The 16012-nt window shown below is 29.1% G+C and overlaps 1 protein-coding gene across 3 annotated transcripts in view; it reads left to right on the top strand.

Annotated features, from left to right (window-relative positions):
* The first annotated feature begins 420 nt into the window (after positions 1-420).
* Positions 421-16012, top strand: part of LOC142330255 (uncharacterized) — a 30734-nt gene continuing 15142 nt past the window's right edge. Inside the window, exons 1-2 of one of the 3 annotated variants that reach the window (XM_075375436.1) lie at positions 421-556; positions 11568-11698. In XM_075375436.1, the coding sequence (XP_075231551.1) occupies positions 11621-11698 (78 nt within the window). In that variant the 5' untranslated portion in view covers positions 421-556; positions 11568-11620. The other 2 variants (XM_075375438.1, XM_075375439.1) reach the window with 2 other exon arrangements.

The raw sequence follows: 16012 nt of genomic DNA, 5'->3' as shown, positions 1-16012 counted from the left end.
TTTTTAATTAAACTAAAAAATCATCAATTCTGAAGATTGACCAAAATAAATAATATCAGATCTTATTTATAAAATTTTGAAGTTACACTTCATAAGATGTGTCCCCTGTTTGTTTGTTTAGGTTTCATTCATTATTTTGAATTTTATCTTAATTAACAATCAATTTCAATACTCTTAAGAATCAATAGACTTGTATAAAATATTTTTTTTTATTAAGGATTATTATTAAAAAAAAAAGTTATTATATTTAATAAATATTGGATTGTTAGCTCGTTTAATCATTATCATGTATTTAAAACTTTGTAAAATTTTTGTACAACTAAAAACTTTTGTCCCAAAATCCTTTACTCTTATATGTTCAAATAACCCGGTAGAAAATGAGATTTTGGGACGAGCGTATACGCATGCGCGCCGAAGACTGTGCGAAATGCTAATCCTTGTTACTTTCATCATGCTAGCGGTAACGAGATGGCTGCGTGTTGTATGGAAACTTGCCTTTCTAAAGTCATTTTAAATTCAGTCAAATTGAATGCTAATTGACTTACTTATAAATAAGGTATTATTTTAATAAATAAAATCTTACAATATATATTTATTAGCTGTAGTTTTACTATAACATTTAACGTTTGACTGTGATGGGATTCGGCGTCCGGTTCATCGCTCGGCTCTACCCTGCGTATTTGTTTTTACATTAGACTGTTATTATTGTGGGCGAGTACGTTACGTTAATTGTTTTAACAATTTTATTTAATTTACTTAATATTGTTTGCTTTTATAAGACATAATTGCTTTAATTAGTTAATAATAATTAAGTATTAAATAAGTGATTTTATTGCACGATAGAATTGTAAAGAACAAATATGGCGGATGCAATACATTTGTAGTTTTGGTCTGCGTGGACAGTGATATTTTTATAGATATATTTTTTTTAATTTTATTATTTTACCTGGATTGTAGTATGACTTGAGTTTTAAATTATTATTTTTTCGATTATTTAATTGTAATTAATGTAGTGATGTGGACCTAACGTAAATTTATTTTCTAGCCTAACACTATAAATTTAGTGCGACGTGTTGTATCGAGTAAAAGTTTTATCTCTTTTATTCGTTTAATTATAAACTTCGTGTACATTAAGTGTTTGGTGTTTCTGCCGGTGTATTGAGAATTTTTCGTTTCGCTTTCGCGTTCTTTACGTCTCAGTATTATTAGTTGTCAAGTTCGTGTATTCATTATTTATTTTTATTTTGTTAAGCCCTGTTAGAAATTTATAAATCATTACTTAAAGCATAATACATTTATAAAGCAATAACTTGTAAAGAATTTATAATTTTTATCTTTTGCAACTTATGTAATGTCATTTACATATACATGATTTTATGGTGAAATGATTTTACCTTACCAGAGTAAAAAAACATGATTATATTTTAATTAAATTCATTCTTATTCTGTTGTAAGAATAATTCATGTTATATGGTGGTGTATGCCTACTTTCTGACATTGTGCTACAGTACCTGTACGTAATGTTTTGTAGCAGTATGTATTTTATTTCTGTTATTTTTAATTCTTGAAAATTCCATTGAAAATTATTTTAATAGTACATGCTAGTTTCTTCTACAAATTTTACATATTCCTGAATTTGTGTTGACCATTGTGCCCTTCAACTTTAACATGTTAATTTTTACATATATGATAATGAAGAGGTAGGTTGTTTAGAAGTATAACAGACAATTATTTATATCTACGTAGAATATAAAATTTAATTTTTTCATGCTGTGTATATGTGTGCTTACTTGATCATTGTCAAAAATATAGTATAGATATAAATTTTAAGATATCTTAAAATCTTTTTTTCTCTCTTTTTTTAAATATAAGTTTGTGTATTTTATTGTATTTTAATTATATATTTATTTATGTTTTCTATTTTACTTTATGTTGTAAACTCAAAATTAGTTATTAGTCAGATAGGAGTACACCTCGGACATTTTTGTTGCCACTATATTTTTTTTAATAAAAAGTAATTCTATTAGTTGAACATTAGTTACGGTTCACTTACCGACTTAAAAATATTTGGTTGCCTTTTTTTGTGGTGTGGTTGGTATAAATTTAATTGTTACTATTTATCTTCTTGATGATTTAAGTTAACATTACATTAGATTTTCTATTTTGTATGTATATATCAGGTGAACTTCTAATGTCATTACAATTAGAATCACTTTATAGTTTGTCTGATGCCACGCCTTTTATGAATGTAATAACTTATAAAATTATAAGCATTTCCATAATAATTAACCATTTGTCCAAACTAGAAAGTGCTGGCTTTTGGAGTTCTCTACGTGTTGAAGAAAGATAGTTTCATAAAACGATTGTAATTATTGCTTTTTCTTAATGTATATGATTATTTTGACTACTGATGGTATTAAATTGCATAACTAAAATTATTTGAATTCAAGAAATTTTTGTTGTAAAATATGGTAATTCTGAGCAATTGATCAACTTCAGTTTTTTTCATATTACTGTAGAAGATGTTTAGGATCTAAATGTCCGAAAGCATGTTTGGATAGCGGGTGACCCATAAGTCCACACCATGTTAGTACTCTAGTTGATTAGTAATCAGTTTTTGGAGTTATTGAGATTTTTCAGTTTACTGTTCTGTTCTGTGTTGGGAAATTAGGGTTAAGGTTAGGAATAAACCATAAACTAACCTTAATGGTCGTTAGAGTTGAATCGAACTCTGATTCTGGTATTGAAGATGACTGATGGTATTCTTTGTAAGGTGAGGTGACATCCATCATTCAAATGACTAATAGCATAGAAAATGTAGTATAGTATCTTTATAGTGACCATATTTCCATTTAAAAATAAATTCAGCCAAGTGTTACATGAATGCATTAAGTATTGTCATACCTTGGTAATTTATCTCCAACCTCTCTTCAAAAAAGTTTAACCTTAACTCAACTTCTTGACAGAATGGATTAACATCTGAGCATGTATCGATGATTCACAGAACTGGTTGCTGATCGGTTAGACTACTGTGATAACACGCTGCTGACTTTAAAATTGCACATGTCACCTGCTGGCCAAACCTGCTTTCCAACATTTAGATTTTTTTCTCCCGATACTTAGCATATTTCCGATGATATATTAAAGTATGAAAAGAATTAAATTGATCTAGTTATTGCGCAAAATTACTTAAAATAAACTTTCCATTCTAAATGCTAATGCATGTTGAATCATTAAAAATATAAATTTTCATTTAATAATAGTAGATGATTTTTAAAACAAAAGTATGTTTATAAAGTTTCTGCATTCAAAATAGAATAAATGAAAATATGTGTGTATTTTTTGAAAATAAAAATAAATATCGCGTTATAAGAGAGATTAAAAATTTGTAAATAATAAATTACAGACTTTGCGTATAAAAATTCATAATTTCTCACTAGAAAATTTCTGTTTATCGAATTAGCATTTCATGATTATTTTATCTGCATTTTAAATAAAACAGATTTTCTGATTGTAAATGCTTTAGGATCTGTTTAGTGTGAGCAAAAAAGACCATGTTATATCTTGGGAAAAATTTCTATTTCATTGAATATACTACTGTAATTTTACTAATATTATAACAAAGTAGCCGAGTATTTCCAATCATATGCTGTGTCTGAATATTTTGAATTTATTCGGTTTGTTAAATTTATGTTTTCTATTTGTTCTAATTTAAACAGAATTAAATAAATTTTAATTATATGTTCATTTGGTTTTGTTGTTCAGTCAGTAACGATCTTTCCTGTTGTTCACAACCCTTCTCCCCCAAAAAAAGGCAATACATATATGCATTAGTTTATGATTACAGCTAGGACATATTTTCAGTTAGTTCTGTTAATTGACCGCAACTGTTTTATAAGTTAAGTTACAACAAATATTAGTCTGCCATGAATTAGTATGCAACTGCACATTTACTCGACACACACCTTTACTACACCTCCATCTCTCATGGTCGTCACTTACATCCAACACCATTTATTTGTACCGATTTTTCTTTAGGTAAAATGTTAGCATTTTGCATAAAAACAATACAACTATTTTTCGTTTTTAATATCTCACGATTACTCCACGACTTATTATTTAAAATGATTAACTCCATTCTCTGACCGAACTAGTACAGTATTATTCATTTACATTTACAACAACGCACTTTGAAATAGAAAGTACTGGCCAGAACGTGCTTAACTATTAAATTCTGCTGGTGTATGTGTATTATAAAAAATAGTAGGGAACAGCTAACAAAACCTGTTATATATAACCGGTTTGTAATATATATTATTTAAAAAACAGTACATGTTACACCTTTTTGGGTCGAATGAATCGAGTCTTTTGATGGGATATTACACTTAATAATAAGTAAATATGAACTCCGTTAAATGACGTGAGATCCGCATTTCTCGTAGTTATGTCATTCCGTCAAATGACGGGAACAGCAGTGTTAAAGTGTTAAAGTACAATGATGTGTGATTTTTAGACATGATGGTGAGCAATAATTGCATTATTTAATAAATAGGGGCTCTTAATAATAAAATGGCCGTCACATATTTGTTTCTAGAAGTAACAGTTATTACCAATAATTAATATCAACTAATTAAAATACTATTACTAATAATAATAGTATCAGTGTTAATTAAGTATTTAAACATTTCACATATGTAAACATACAAATGTTTAACTTGATCGGTAAGTAAAGTATTTAATTATTATGTTTAATTAAATTTCCTGTTATACAAACATATTCAAACATTACATGTTTGAATTCAGTTGAATGGAAATTAGTTAATAGTGACAGGATTAAACTGGGAAAAAAAGCTTAGTTTTTCAACTACTAAAGTATTGTAGTTAATTTTTTTCCAAAGATGTGTTGTTGTCTTTACCTAAATTGATGAAATATCAAAGTATTAAGAAATGAGATTTCTGGGATAAAATAATATTTTTTCTGGGTGCTGCCCCAGGACTCATAGTTTGATAAATCAGATACATAAAGGTTGTAATATTTTGTTTCTGCTAAGCAAATGATCCCAGATATTTGGAGTCGGCATTAGTTTTGCAAGGTTAATTTTTCTGCTTTGTCACCTTTTCTATATGGCTTGCAATAGTCGATTAAAGAATAAAAAGTGAAATATCGATAGCAATTTTATTAGAAATTTTACAATTATGTTTCATTTAAGTTCTAAAATGAGCACATCGTATTGTATTACTTACATAAACAATTATTATTTTAAACTAATCAGTCTTAAAATAAATTTTAGTTGTAAATTACAAGAATATATCTTATATTTTTAACTTAGTCAGGTTTAATTTATCCACTTGCAGACTGACAATATAAAATTAAAAAAAGTATACTTTATGCCTATACTAAAAACGTGGCTTATCATAAAGATATAATATTAAAAATTATGATTTACAAAACTAATTAATAAATTATTATACATATGTAATAGATAGATCTAACTAACATAAAGTAAAATTTTTCTTTCTTTTATTTTTGTTTATATTTGTACGAATGATTAAATCTAAAATTCCTAAAGTACATCTATAAATATACTTAAATAAAACTTAAAAAGTTGTTTAATCTAATTCCTATCTTAGATCTTAAATTTTATATGAGCAGCATTCTCTAAATGATGTACGTTACTTATTTTTAATTTATTTGAGAATTATGGTACCTAAACGCTAAATACTATGCGCACCGACTTATGATTTCTGCTGATTTTGGCTGACCATTTTGTTTAAATGATGGTGTTTGGTCGATGAAACTGTTTGCCGGTGGGGATGAATTAGGATCTGAATCTTTTATGAGATCATCTTTATCGATACTTAGTACCGGTATATTTTGCTGCCTTGTTAAATTTCTTTTGAAAAGAGATATTCCTAGGCAGTGTATGTTTCTATTTTAACTCTCCATATGCACCATAGGTTTGGGATTCATGTCTAAGCCGGCTATAAATTTTGAAAATTGTACCTATAAAGCAACTTTTCCTTAAAATCTAGTGATGATGCATATTTTCACTATATTTACTACAATATTTTTCATTAAGGTACCTTGTAAATAAATGAAATCTTATGTTGTAGCTGGCCAAACCTATTAGCGACATGCCTCTTAGAGCACACTTAGCAGCAGCGAAACAATACCTCTGATTGTTTGTGTTTACAAAAGTAACAAAATGTTAACTAATTGTTAATTATTGAATTTTTTTTTTTTTGTCTTCAGTCATTTGACTGGTTTGATGCAGCTCTCCAAGATTCCCTATCTAGTGCTAGTCGTTTCATTTCAGTATACCCTCTACATCCTACATCCCTAACAATTTGTTTTACATATTCCAAACGTGGCCTGCCTACACAATTTTTCCCTTCTACCTGTCCTTCCAAAATTAAAGCGACTATTCCAGGATGCCTTAGTATGTGGCCTATAAGTCTGTCTCTTCTTTTAACTATATTTTTCCAAATGCTTCTTTCTTCATCTATTTGCCGCAATACCTCCTCATTTGTCACTTTATCCACCCATCTGATTTTTAACATTCTCCTATAGCACCACATTTCAAAAGCTTCTAACCTTTTCTTCTCAGATACTCCGATTGTCCAAGTTTCACTTCCATATAAAGCGACACTCCAAACATACACTTTCAAAAATCTTTTCCTGACATTTAAATTAATTTTTGATGTAAACAACTTATATTTCTTACTGAAGGCTCGTTGAATTTATCGATATGTTATTCAACTACTTACTAATTGTATGCTGATTTTGAAATAAAGTTAAAAATTACTATTTTTATTATTATTATTTAAAGTTGTATATTTTGACACTTTTATGCATATTTTAAGCATTTTTCATGCATATTTGCACGCATACTTCAAGCTTTTTATGTCGCATATAATCCGGTCTCTAGTAAAATCTAATCGGTCTGAAATCACTAACTAATAATCTGAAACGATTCTTACTTTTACAAAATGATTTTGAATGAAGCTTAAGAAGTCCTTTGACTGACAGTCACAGGCCCAAGGATTGTTATATAAGGAAATTTGTTGTAATTGGTGTGCATCGCTTAAAAATTTTATCGAGTCTGCTTCCAGGTATGTCATGTTGTTGCGGCCCAGTTCTAAGATCTATGAACAGAAAAAAATAGTTTTTAATAAAATAATATGTGATCAGTTGAAATATCAACCGATTGATGATTAATTCACCATTTAAACCCAAAACTTTTATGCTGGAGTATAAAATGGAAATTCTTTCAGATGAAAGGCTGAGATACTATAACTCCACCCCAGAGGTTCACACACACACACACACACACACACATATATATATATATATGTGTATGTGTATATATGTATATATATAAAACAGGTATTTCAAAAAGGATCAACCCCCTTTGTCTGACGACATGAATTTATTACAAAGATATTAATGTTAATAAAATACTTATACAGCAATATTCAAATTACCTTTAATAACTTTACAATAGATTTTCAAAATGATTTCCTGTGATCCCAATAATGCAGGTTCCTACACTTTTCATAACATTTGTACCCGCTTTTCGTAATGTTTGAAATTTCACTTTAAATATTAGCTTTCAATTTGTCAAGTGTACGAGGATATTTTTAAACTACACTTTTTAAATATTACCAAAGAAAAACATCTGCTAGTGTAAGCTCTGGGGATCTTGGAGGTCATAACACTTGGACAATGGCCAAAAAATGCCCGGACAATGGCCAAAAAATGCCCGTAACATATTCAGCGTTTCATTACCAGTATTACACATTGCATTATCCTGCTGAAATCAACATTCTTGTTCGTGTAAATTTAATACTGCAATAAACATGATTTGTCGCTGAAATAAACACAGTCCAAAATTTCAATACCGTTGTCTTTAGTAAGAGAATGAAACCGACAATATTGTAAACGGTATACTTGTTTCAGTTCTTAAACGACACCGATGCAATAAGTATGTAATTGTAATTTTTTAGTAGCACTGAAAGCTGTAAACAGTGATAGCCCAGTCAATGGAGATAACTTTCTGAGAGATCTTCCGGGTGAGCGAGTCAAACGTTCTTTAACACCTTCCAGAACTTCTATTGTTAACAGTGATGGTTGACCCGTACTTTTCCGATCGTGTACACTCCTATTAATCAAACACGATATTGTCAACTTATTAGGAATTGAAGAGTTGAAATATTTTATCCGACTCAAATTTTTCACTCATTTGTAAGATTTATATGCACAATAAATTTCAACAATAAACACATATTTGTCCTTGGAAAACGACATAGTTAACATAATAGAGACAAACATATACCGGTATAGCACTAGTGCATAAGAAAGACATTTCAACCGTTACAAGATTTCAACCTTGAGTACGGTGTTGCCAGCTGTCGTATAGGGAGAAATAAAATTTACCTATGCGTGACTTCTACTTTCTTAATTTTAGGGTTGTGTCCTTTTTGAAATATCAGTTAAATGAGAAAGAACAAACTTTGAAAGGTACGGCTGAAGAGAGCTACTAATTGTACAAGAAACTCTCATGTTTGTTCAAAAAATAGTAAACTTATGGTTTTGTAACTTTTATTTTTCATTAAAAGATGTACTTTTTCTACCTTAAATAAATGTTAACATTCATTTTCTCATGAAATCTGAAGAAGTCCATAAAAACTGAAAAAAGTGGCGGCGCAATAACAAACAAGTACCGTATTTTCCTTTTTTAAACAAATTCAATTTTTTAAAAATATCATTTTAAAGAAAAATAAATAAATAAAGATATTTTCAAATATACAAGGTACTGCTGCTTTCTGCTTCAACTATTACGGGTGACAAACCTTTCCGTAAATATTGTTGATGCCTAGCTGTTGACGTAACTTTTAAAAATCGTTGTTCTTGATTATTAAATTATTTTTAAAACTCTTGAGAAAATACAGTTAATATTATCTAGCACAGACCGAATGAAATTTTCAATAATTATATCGGAACTAAGAGTTCACTTAATGAAATAAAAAATCCTTCTCGAGATGTTCATTAGAAGTAAATATTCAAACGGTATGGAAGTACGCCTGATAGTATAGTTAAAGATCGATTAAATTTAAACATTATTGTTGAGGCAGTATTAGTCACAGAAAGATTAAAAATGTTTTTAAAATAAACCAGGTCGCTTCATATTTCTGAAAAGATGTTAATACAAACTTGTGAACAGAACTGAAATTACACTCTTTGTTCTTAACATAATCACTAACTTCTGTGAATGTAAAAGCATATTACGGTGGTGAAGATATTTTTGTTGGAGCTTGTTTGATCTCTCTCTTTCCCCCTCTCACTCTGTGTGTGTGTGTGTGTGTGTGTGTGTGTCTGTCTGTCCGCAAATCTTAATCATTACTTAAAATAATTTTAGTAAAATTTGTCTTAATTATTGTATTTTATAGTCAACAAGTGTGAAAATCATTAAATAAAATATTTATTATTAAATGTACAATCATTATGGCTATACTCAAAGTAATTTATTCTGATACTTACTGTTATATTAGGCGATAAGCCGGTCAAAGTTATTTGTGAAATGTTTTTGAGGAGAGATAAAGTCGTGATATACTTAAAACTTTATCTAATTCTAGTGGCAGTGATGATAAATAATTTCTTGCTAAATATAGCTCGGTATGATTAACATTTTTATACGATTTAGTGTAGAATTGTAATGTTCCAAGAAGAAATCTTCGAGGGAGAGTTTTTATCCTTAGTTCGGTGCAATCGATAATCAAGCCTTCATCTTGTGGACGGTAGAAACATTTACATTCTTATGGACGTATAGTACTAGATTTGTTTATTATTTGACTTGATTCACACGTTAGAAGTTTTGATGGCACCGTATTCCAGTACGAACCTTCTAATTGCTTTGGTCCAGAACATGTTAGATTATTTGAAACGATATCGATCAAATAATAAACTTCTGTTGTTAAGAGTTCCCTCAAAAACCCTTTAAGGTGATAATTTCTACAGTCGCATAATAATGGATTTCCGATCGGATTAATTCTAGCGCTATCATCTTCTAATGTTTTGTAACGGTGTGAAGTCGATGAATTCGATTCATATTGTGCAAGTGCAAGTAATTCCATCGGCTGAAGATCGGTCGCTGAAATATTGTTGTATGATAAATCGACTGTTAACATAATTCATCGAGCGAAAATGAAGATCATTAGCCTAAAAAAAAAAATCATAATTTAACGTAAATATGTTCATTTATAAAAAAATAGTTTATTAATTTTAAAATATGACATAGAAAGACATTCGGTCAGAGAAATATATTTATAATAGTAGTGACAACCACAACCTTATGAACCACCAGACGGTAATTAACACACAAGACTTAAATTGGAGCCATGAGAAAGCAAATAATGCCCTCTACAACACAGGAAGTATTTCAGTTCTCAAATCATCTTCATTAAATAATACTGATAATATAACAAGTTATTGATGTTTAATTCTTAACTATACATTTTATAATATTTGGCTAAGAACACATTATCCTGGTATTATAAGCGCTAATTACATTTTAAAGTGAGTTGTTGTTTTACTGAACGGTATTAAAATCAATAAATCGCTATTTAAATAAAAGATATTTACCAAAGCTATATCGCTTTCCCCGCATAACAACCAACTCTATGATCTTTTTAAGGAAAAATAATACTTTTTATATTGCGCCTACTTGTGTGCTCACAGATTATTGTTTCATCTAATTATCTATAAAGGATTATTTCTGTCGCTTAATTAGTAATGTCAATATTGCATTCAGTGTATATCTATTTTATTGCCGAACTCTAATAAAAAATTCACTAGGTGATTCATAACTGTCTCTGCTCATCTGTCATACCCTTATTCTTTAGCATTTTGATTTTATATTTTCTGTATAACACAATTTATTGTTTAATCTGTTCTAAAAATTTTAAGTATTAAGTTTGTTTTATCTTTTGTAATACTTATTTAATCGCTTATTTAAACATCGACATCCGGATAATTTATCATTTAATTTAATTCACTTTCTTAGTTAATAAAAGAAGTAGGGTTATGTTTTTAACTGACCAAGGCTTAGCTTTAAAGAAATTTAATAGTCTGTAGTGTTTTTGGCATTTTCAATTCCTTTATTCAGTTTATCGATAATGAAAACATCACTAATGTTATTTTTTGATGCCCTTTTTTTTTTGCCCTTTATTTATTTATAAAACTAGAATCTTTTTCATTAATTAAATCATTAAAACAACTAAAATCTATCTTTACATTGTAACTTATTTTTCTGTTTACTGTTCGTACGATCTAAAAGCTCGGGTTGTAATTTAAAACAAGGTTATATTATCTTATATTTTACTTGTTTAAACAAATAGTATTTCTTTTCTTATAATTCGTTTGTTTATTAATAATTTATTTTATGATGATGTGATATAATTATGTTATGGTATTATTAAGTTCCAGTCAAAATAAAAAAAAAAAATTATTTATTGAATAATAATTAGTTTTCACGTTTTTGTAAGATCTTTCTTTATGTTATTTTTAGAGGAATCTGAGATCTCATTAAATGATAAAGTTTCACCACAGCTTAATCTTAACATGAAAACCAATGAACTTGAAATAAATGATTTACACACTATGAAGACAGAAGAAGAAATGGAATTTTATCCGGGTTATGTAAGTATTTATAATTATTGGATATTGTAACAAACATGGGTTAGTCTCTTGTTAATTTCATTTCTGTGTGTGTATGCGTGCACGCGTGTGTTCTGTTATAAGAAAAATTGTTTTTAATTCTCTTTCTATTTAATTAATATCGACTTATTAAGTTGTGTGTGAATGATAAATGGTTAATGTGTGAGGGCAAACGTTTTTTTTAAACTTCAGTGATGTTTGAAATATATTTTGAAATCTTTCAAATTGTTTGAAATATTTTAACTGATAGAACTCTCATTTTAATAAGCTCTGAGTGATCAGTTGTTAATTGTATTCACTTGTATTTAAATATATATCAGGTTAGTAATTAAAACTTGACTCGATACAGATTAAACACAATTGTGACATAATTTTATTAATGAATTTTTTTTTGTCTTCAGTCATTTGACTGGTTTGATGCAGCTCTCCAAGATTCCCTGTCTAGTGTCAGTCGTTTCATTTCAGTATACCCCCTACATCCTACATCCCTAACAATTTGTTTTACATATTCCAAACGTGGCCTGCCTACACAATTTTTCCCTTCTACCTGTCCTTCCAATATTAAAGCTACTGTTCCAGGATGCCTTAGTATGTGGCCTATAAGTCTGTCTCTTCTTTTAACTATATTTTTCCAAATGCTTCTTTCTTCATCTATTTGCCGCAATACCTCTTCAGTTGTCACATAATCCACCCATCTAATTTTTAACATTCTCCTATAGCACCGCATTTCAAAAGCTTCTAATCAGCTTTCTTCTCAGATACTCCGATCGTCCAAGTTTCACTTCCATATAAAGCGACACTCCAAACATATACTTAAAAAATTTTTTCCTGACATTTAAATTAATTTTTGATGTTAACAAATTATATTTCTGACTGAAGGCCCCAAATAACAAAATTCTTCTACCTCCATAATCTTTTCTCCTCCTATTTTCACATTCATTGGTCCATCTTTGTTATTTCTAATACATTTCATTACTTTTGTTTTGTATTTGTTTATTTTCATGCGATAGTTCTTGCGTAGGACTTCATCTATGCCGTTCATTGTTTCTTCTAAATCCTTTTTACTCTCGGCTAGAATTACTGTATCATCAGCAAATCGTAGCATCTTTATCTTTTCACCTTGTACTGTTACTCCAAATCTAAATTGTTCTTTAACATCATTAACTGCTAGTTCCATGTAAAGATTAAAAAGTAACGAGGATAGGAAACAATCCTTGTCAGACTCCCTTTCTTATTACGACTTCTTTCTTATGTTCTTCAATTATTACTGTTGCTGTTTGGTTCCTGTGCATGTTAGCAATTGTTCTTCTATCTGTGTATTTGAACCCTAATTTTTTTTAAATGCTGAACATTTTATTCCAGTCTACGTTATCGAATGCCTTTTCTAGGTCTATAAACGCCAAGTATGTTGGTTTTTTTTTCTTTAATCTTCCTTCTACTATTAATCTGAGGCCTAAAATTGCTTCCCTTGTCCCTATACTTTTCCTGAAACCAAATTGGTGTTCTCCTAACACTTCTTCCACTCTACTCTCAATTCTTCTGTATAGAATTCTAGTTAAGATTTTTGATGCATGACTAGTTAAACAAACAGATTGTTCTGTATTCTTCACATTTATCTGCCCCTGCTTTCTTTGGTATCATGACTATAACACTTTTTATGAAGTCTGACGGAACTTCCCCTTTTTCATAAATATTACACACCAGGTTGTATAATCTATCAATCGCTTCCTCACCTGCACTGCGCAGTAATTCTACAGGTATTCCGTCTATTCCAGGAGCCTTTCTGCCATTTAAATCTTTTAATGCTCTCTTAAATTCAGATCTCAGTATTGTTTCTCCCATTTCATCCTCCTCAACTTCCTCTTCTTCCTCTATAACATCATTTTCTAATTCATTTCCTCCGTATAACTCTTCAATATATTCCACCCATCTATCGACTTTACCATTCGTATTATATATTGGTGTACCATCTTTGTTTAACACATTATTAGATTTTAATTTATGTACCCCAAAATTTTCTTTAACTTTCCTGTATGCTCTGTCTATTTTACCAATGTTCATTTCTCTTTCCACTTCTGAACACTTTTCTTTAATCCACTCTTCTTTCGCTAGTTTGCACTTCCTGTTTACAGTATTTCTTAATTGTCTATAGTTCCTTTTACTTTCTTTATCACTACATCAGCTGCAATATATCGTCTGAAACCGAAGGTTTTCTACCAGTTCTCTTTGTTTTGCCTAAGTTTGCTTCTGCTGATTTAATAATTTCCTTTTTAACATTCTACCTTATCTTTTTTACTCAGATCTCTTGCGATGTCCTCCTCAAAAATCTTCTCTTTCTCAAGCTTCTCTAAATTCCACCGATTCATCTGACAGCTTTTCTTCAGGTTTTTAAATCCCAATTTACATTTCATTATCACCAAAATTATGGTCGCTATCAATGTCTGCTCCAGGGTAAGTTTTGCAGTCGACAAGTTGATTTCTAAATCTTTGCTTAACCGTGATATAATCTATCTGATACCTTGCATATCGCCTGGCTTTTTCCACGTGTATATTCTTCTACTATTAATAATAAGATTCTTTTTATTTTTATGAAAAAACAACTTCAAAATTCTCATCAAATAAAGCACTCTATATTCACGAATGAAACTCTTTTTTTTCACTACAGTAAAGATGAAATTAATACTGATCTAGTTCATATGTCGGTTTTTCTAGTCGATCTCTAGTCATCCATTAGTATTTGAGTTTTTATTTTCATTGATTTGAACAATCGCAATAATAATGTGAAAACGGTTCAGCATTATTAAAAAAAATCATTTTATTGTATCGACCCAAAATTATCCAAAAATAGAGGTTTGAAAACTGTAAAAAATTTGAATAGCAATTCTAAATAAATATAAAGCAATGAATAAATAATTTATATGTTTTTATATAGACATACACAGGGCCGTCCCTTGCTTTTGCGGGGCCCGGGACAAATCTGAAATTGCAGGGCCCTTTCTAAAAATAAACTAAGTTTCAGTAAAAATAATAAGGAAAACAATTAAATTTTCAAAAATGTATTTAAATAAAATTGCGGATATTATAAAACAAAAAGTGTAAAAAACTTTTCTTAAAATTGGATCTTTGTTTTTATTTATTTTTATCTTAATTTTTTTTTCAATGAACCTTTCGTTCGTACTATTTTATGAAATATTAATTTTTCAGCAAAATCTTTTATAAAATCATAGCGATTAAAGTTTTACCGTATTTCGTGCTCAATAGATAAAAGCGTCAGGTTTGTTAGTCGTTCTTGTGACACTATTATCCGTAAATAATTTTTAATCGATTTTAATTTAGAAAAATTTCGTTCTGCTGATGCTGTTTAAATCGGAATCGTTAACGATATTCTTAAAATAACGGCCGGATTTGGAAAAAAAATCGTGAATATTTCTCATATTCAAGCACCGTATTTGGTGTTTCACTTTCAACATTAGTACAGACCGAACAAAAAATGTTAATTTCTTCGTATAAATCGGTTCTATTTGCATCACGATTTTTATTTGCCTTAATTTTAAAAATAAATCCACGCAAAACTTTTTAAGTCTGTCGTCTTTCATTGTTAATAATAGTGAAATATTATAAAGAAAACCGAAAATATTAATATGATTTTCAATTTGTTCAAATCTCACTCGTAATGAAGATATGACTTGATCTGTTATTGTCAAGAAATAATTTACGTAGAAGTTTCTTTCGTCCGCTCTGCTCCTTCGTAATCAAATAAACGTCTACGTTTTCTTATTCTTACGGTTTTTTATTCGTTTGAAATATTAATTTTTTAATAAATATTATTTGCTTTCATTTTATATTTTAAAAAACCATTCTCCAAATTCTTTAAAAAAATCTATCGACCCTTTTAAAAGATCGGTTACTAAACTTAAATCGCAATTATGTCTTTGTCAATAGTAATTCATACCGAATAACTGTAAATAAAACAAATTCAAAATTAATTGCGTGCTCAAGTAAGGAATCTGTTTTACTTTTCATAGTGGAATCCTCTGTCACGTCATTTAATTTTTCTAATATATATATATATATATATATATATATATATATATACACACACACACACACACACACACACACATAAATATTCATTATATGTATAATTTTTCCAAATATCACGACCCCAGCGTCATTTAGCGGATCCACTTTTGCAAAAATATTTCGTTTTATGTAGGCATGTCGATATTTCGCTTAATCGAGGTCTTATTTTCTTAGGAAATTTGTTAACGATTAAAAAATAATATTTCAAAAAAA

This window comes from Lycorma delicatula, chromosome 9, assembly GCF_047948215.1.
Source record: "Lycorma delicatula isolate Av1 chromosome 9, ASM4794821v1, whole genome shotgun sequence".
Taxonomy (NCBI): domain Eukaryota; kingdom Metazoa; phylum Arthropoda; class Insecta; order Hemiptera; family Fulgoridae; genus Lycorma; species Lycorma delicatula.
The sequence above is the reverse complement of the archived record's forward strand: the minus strand, read 5'-3'. Positions and strand labels throughout refer to the sequence as shown.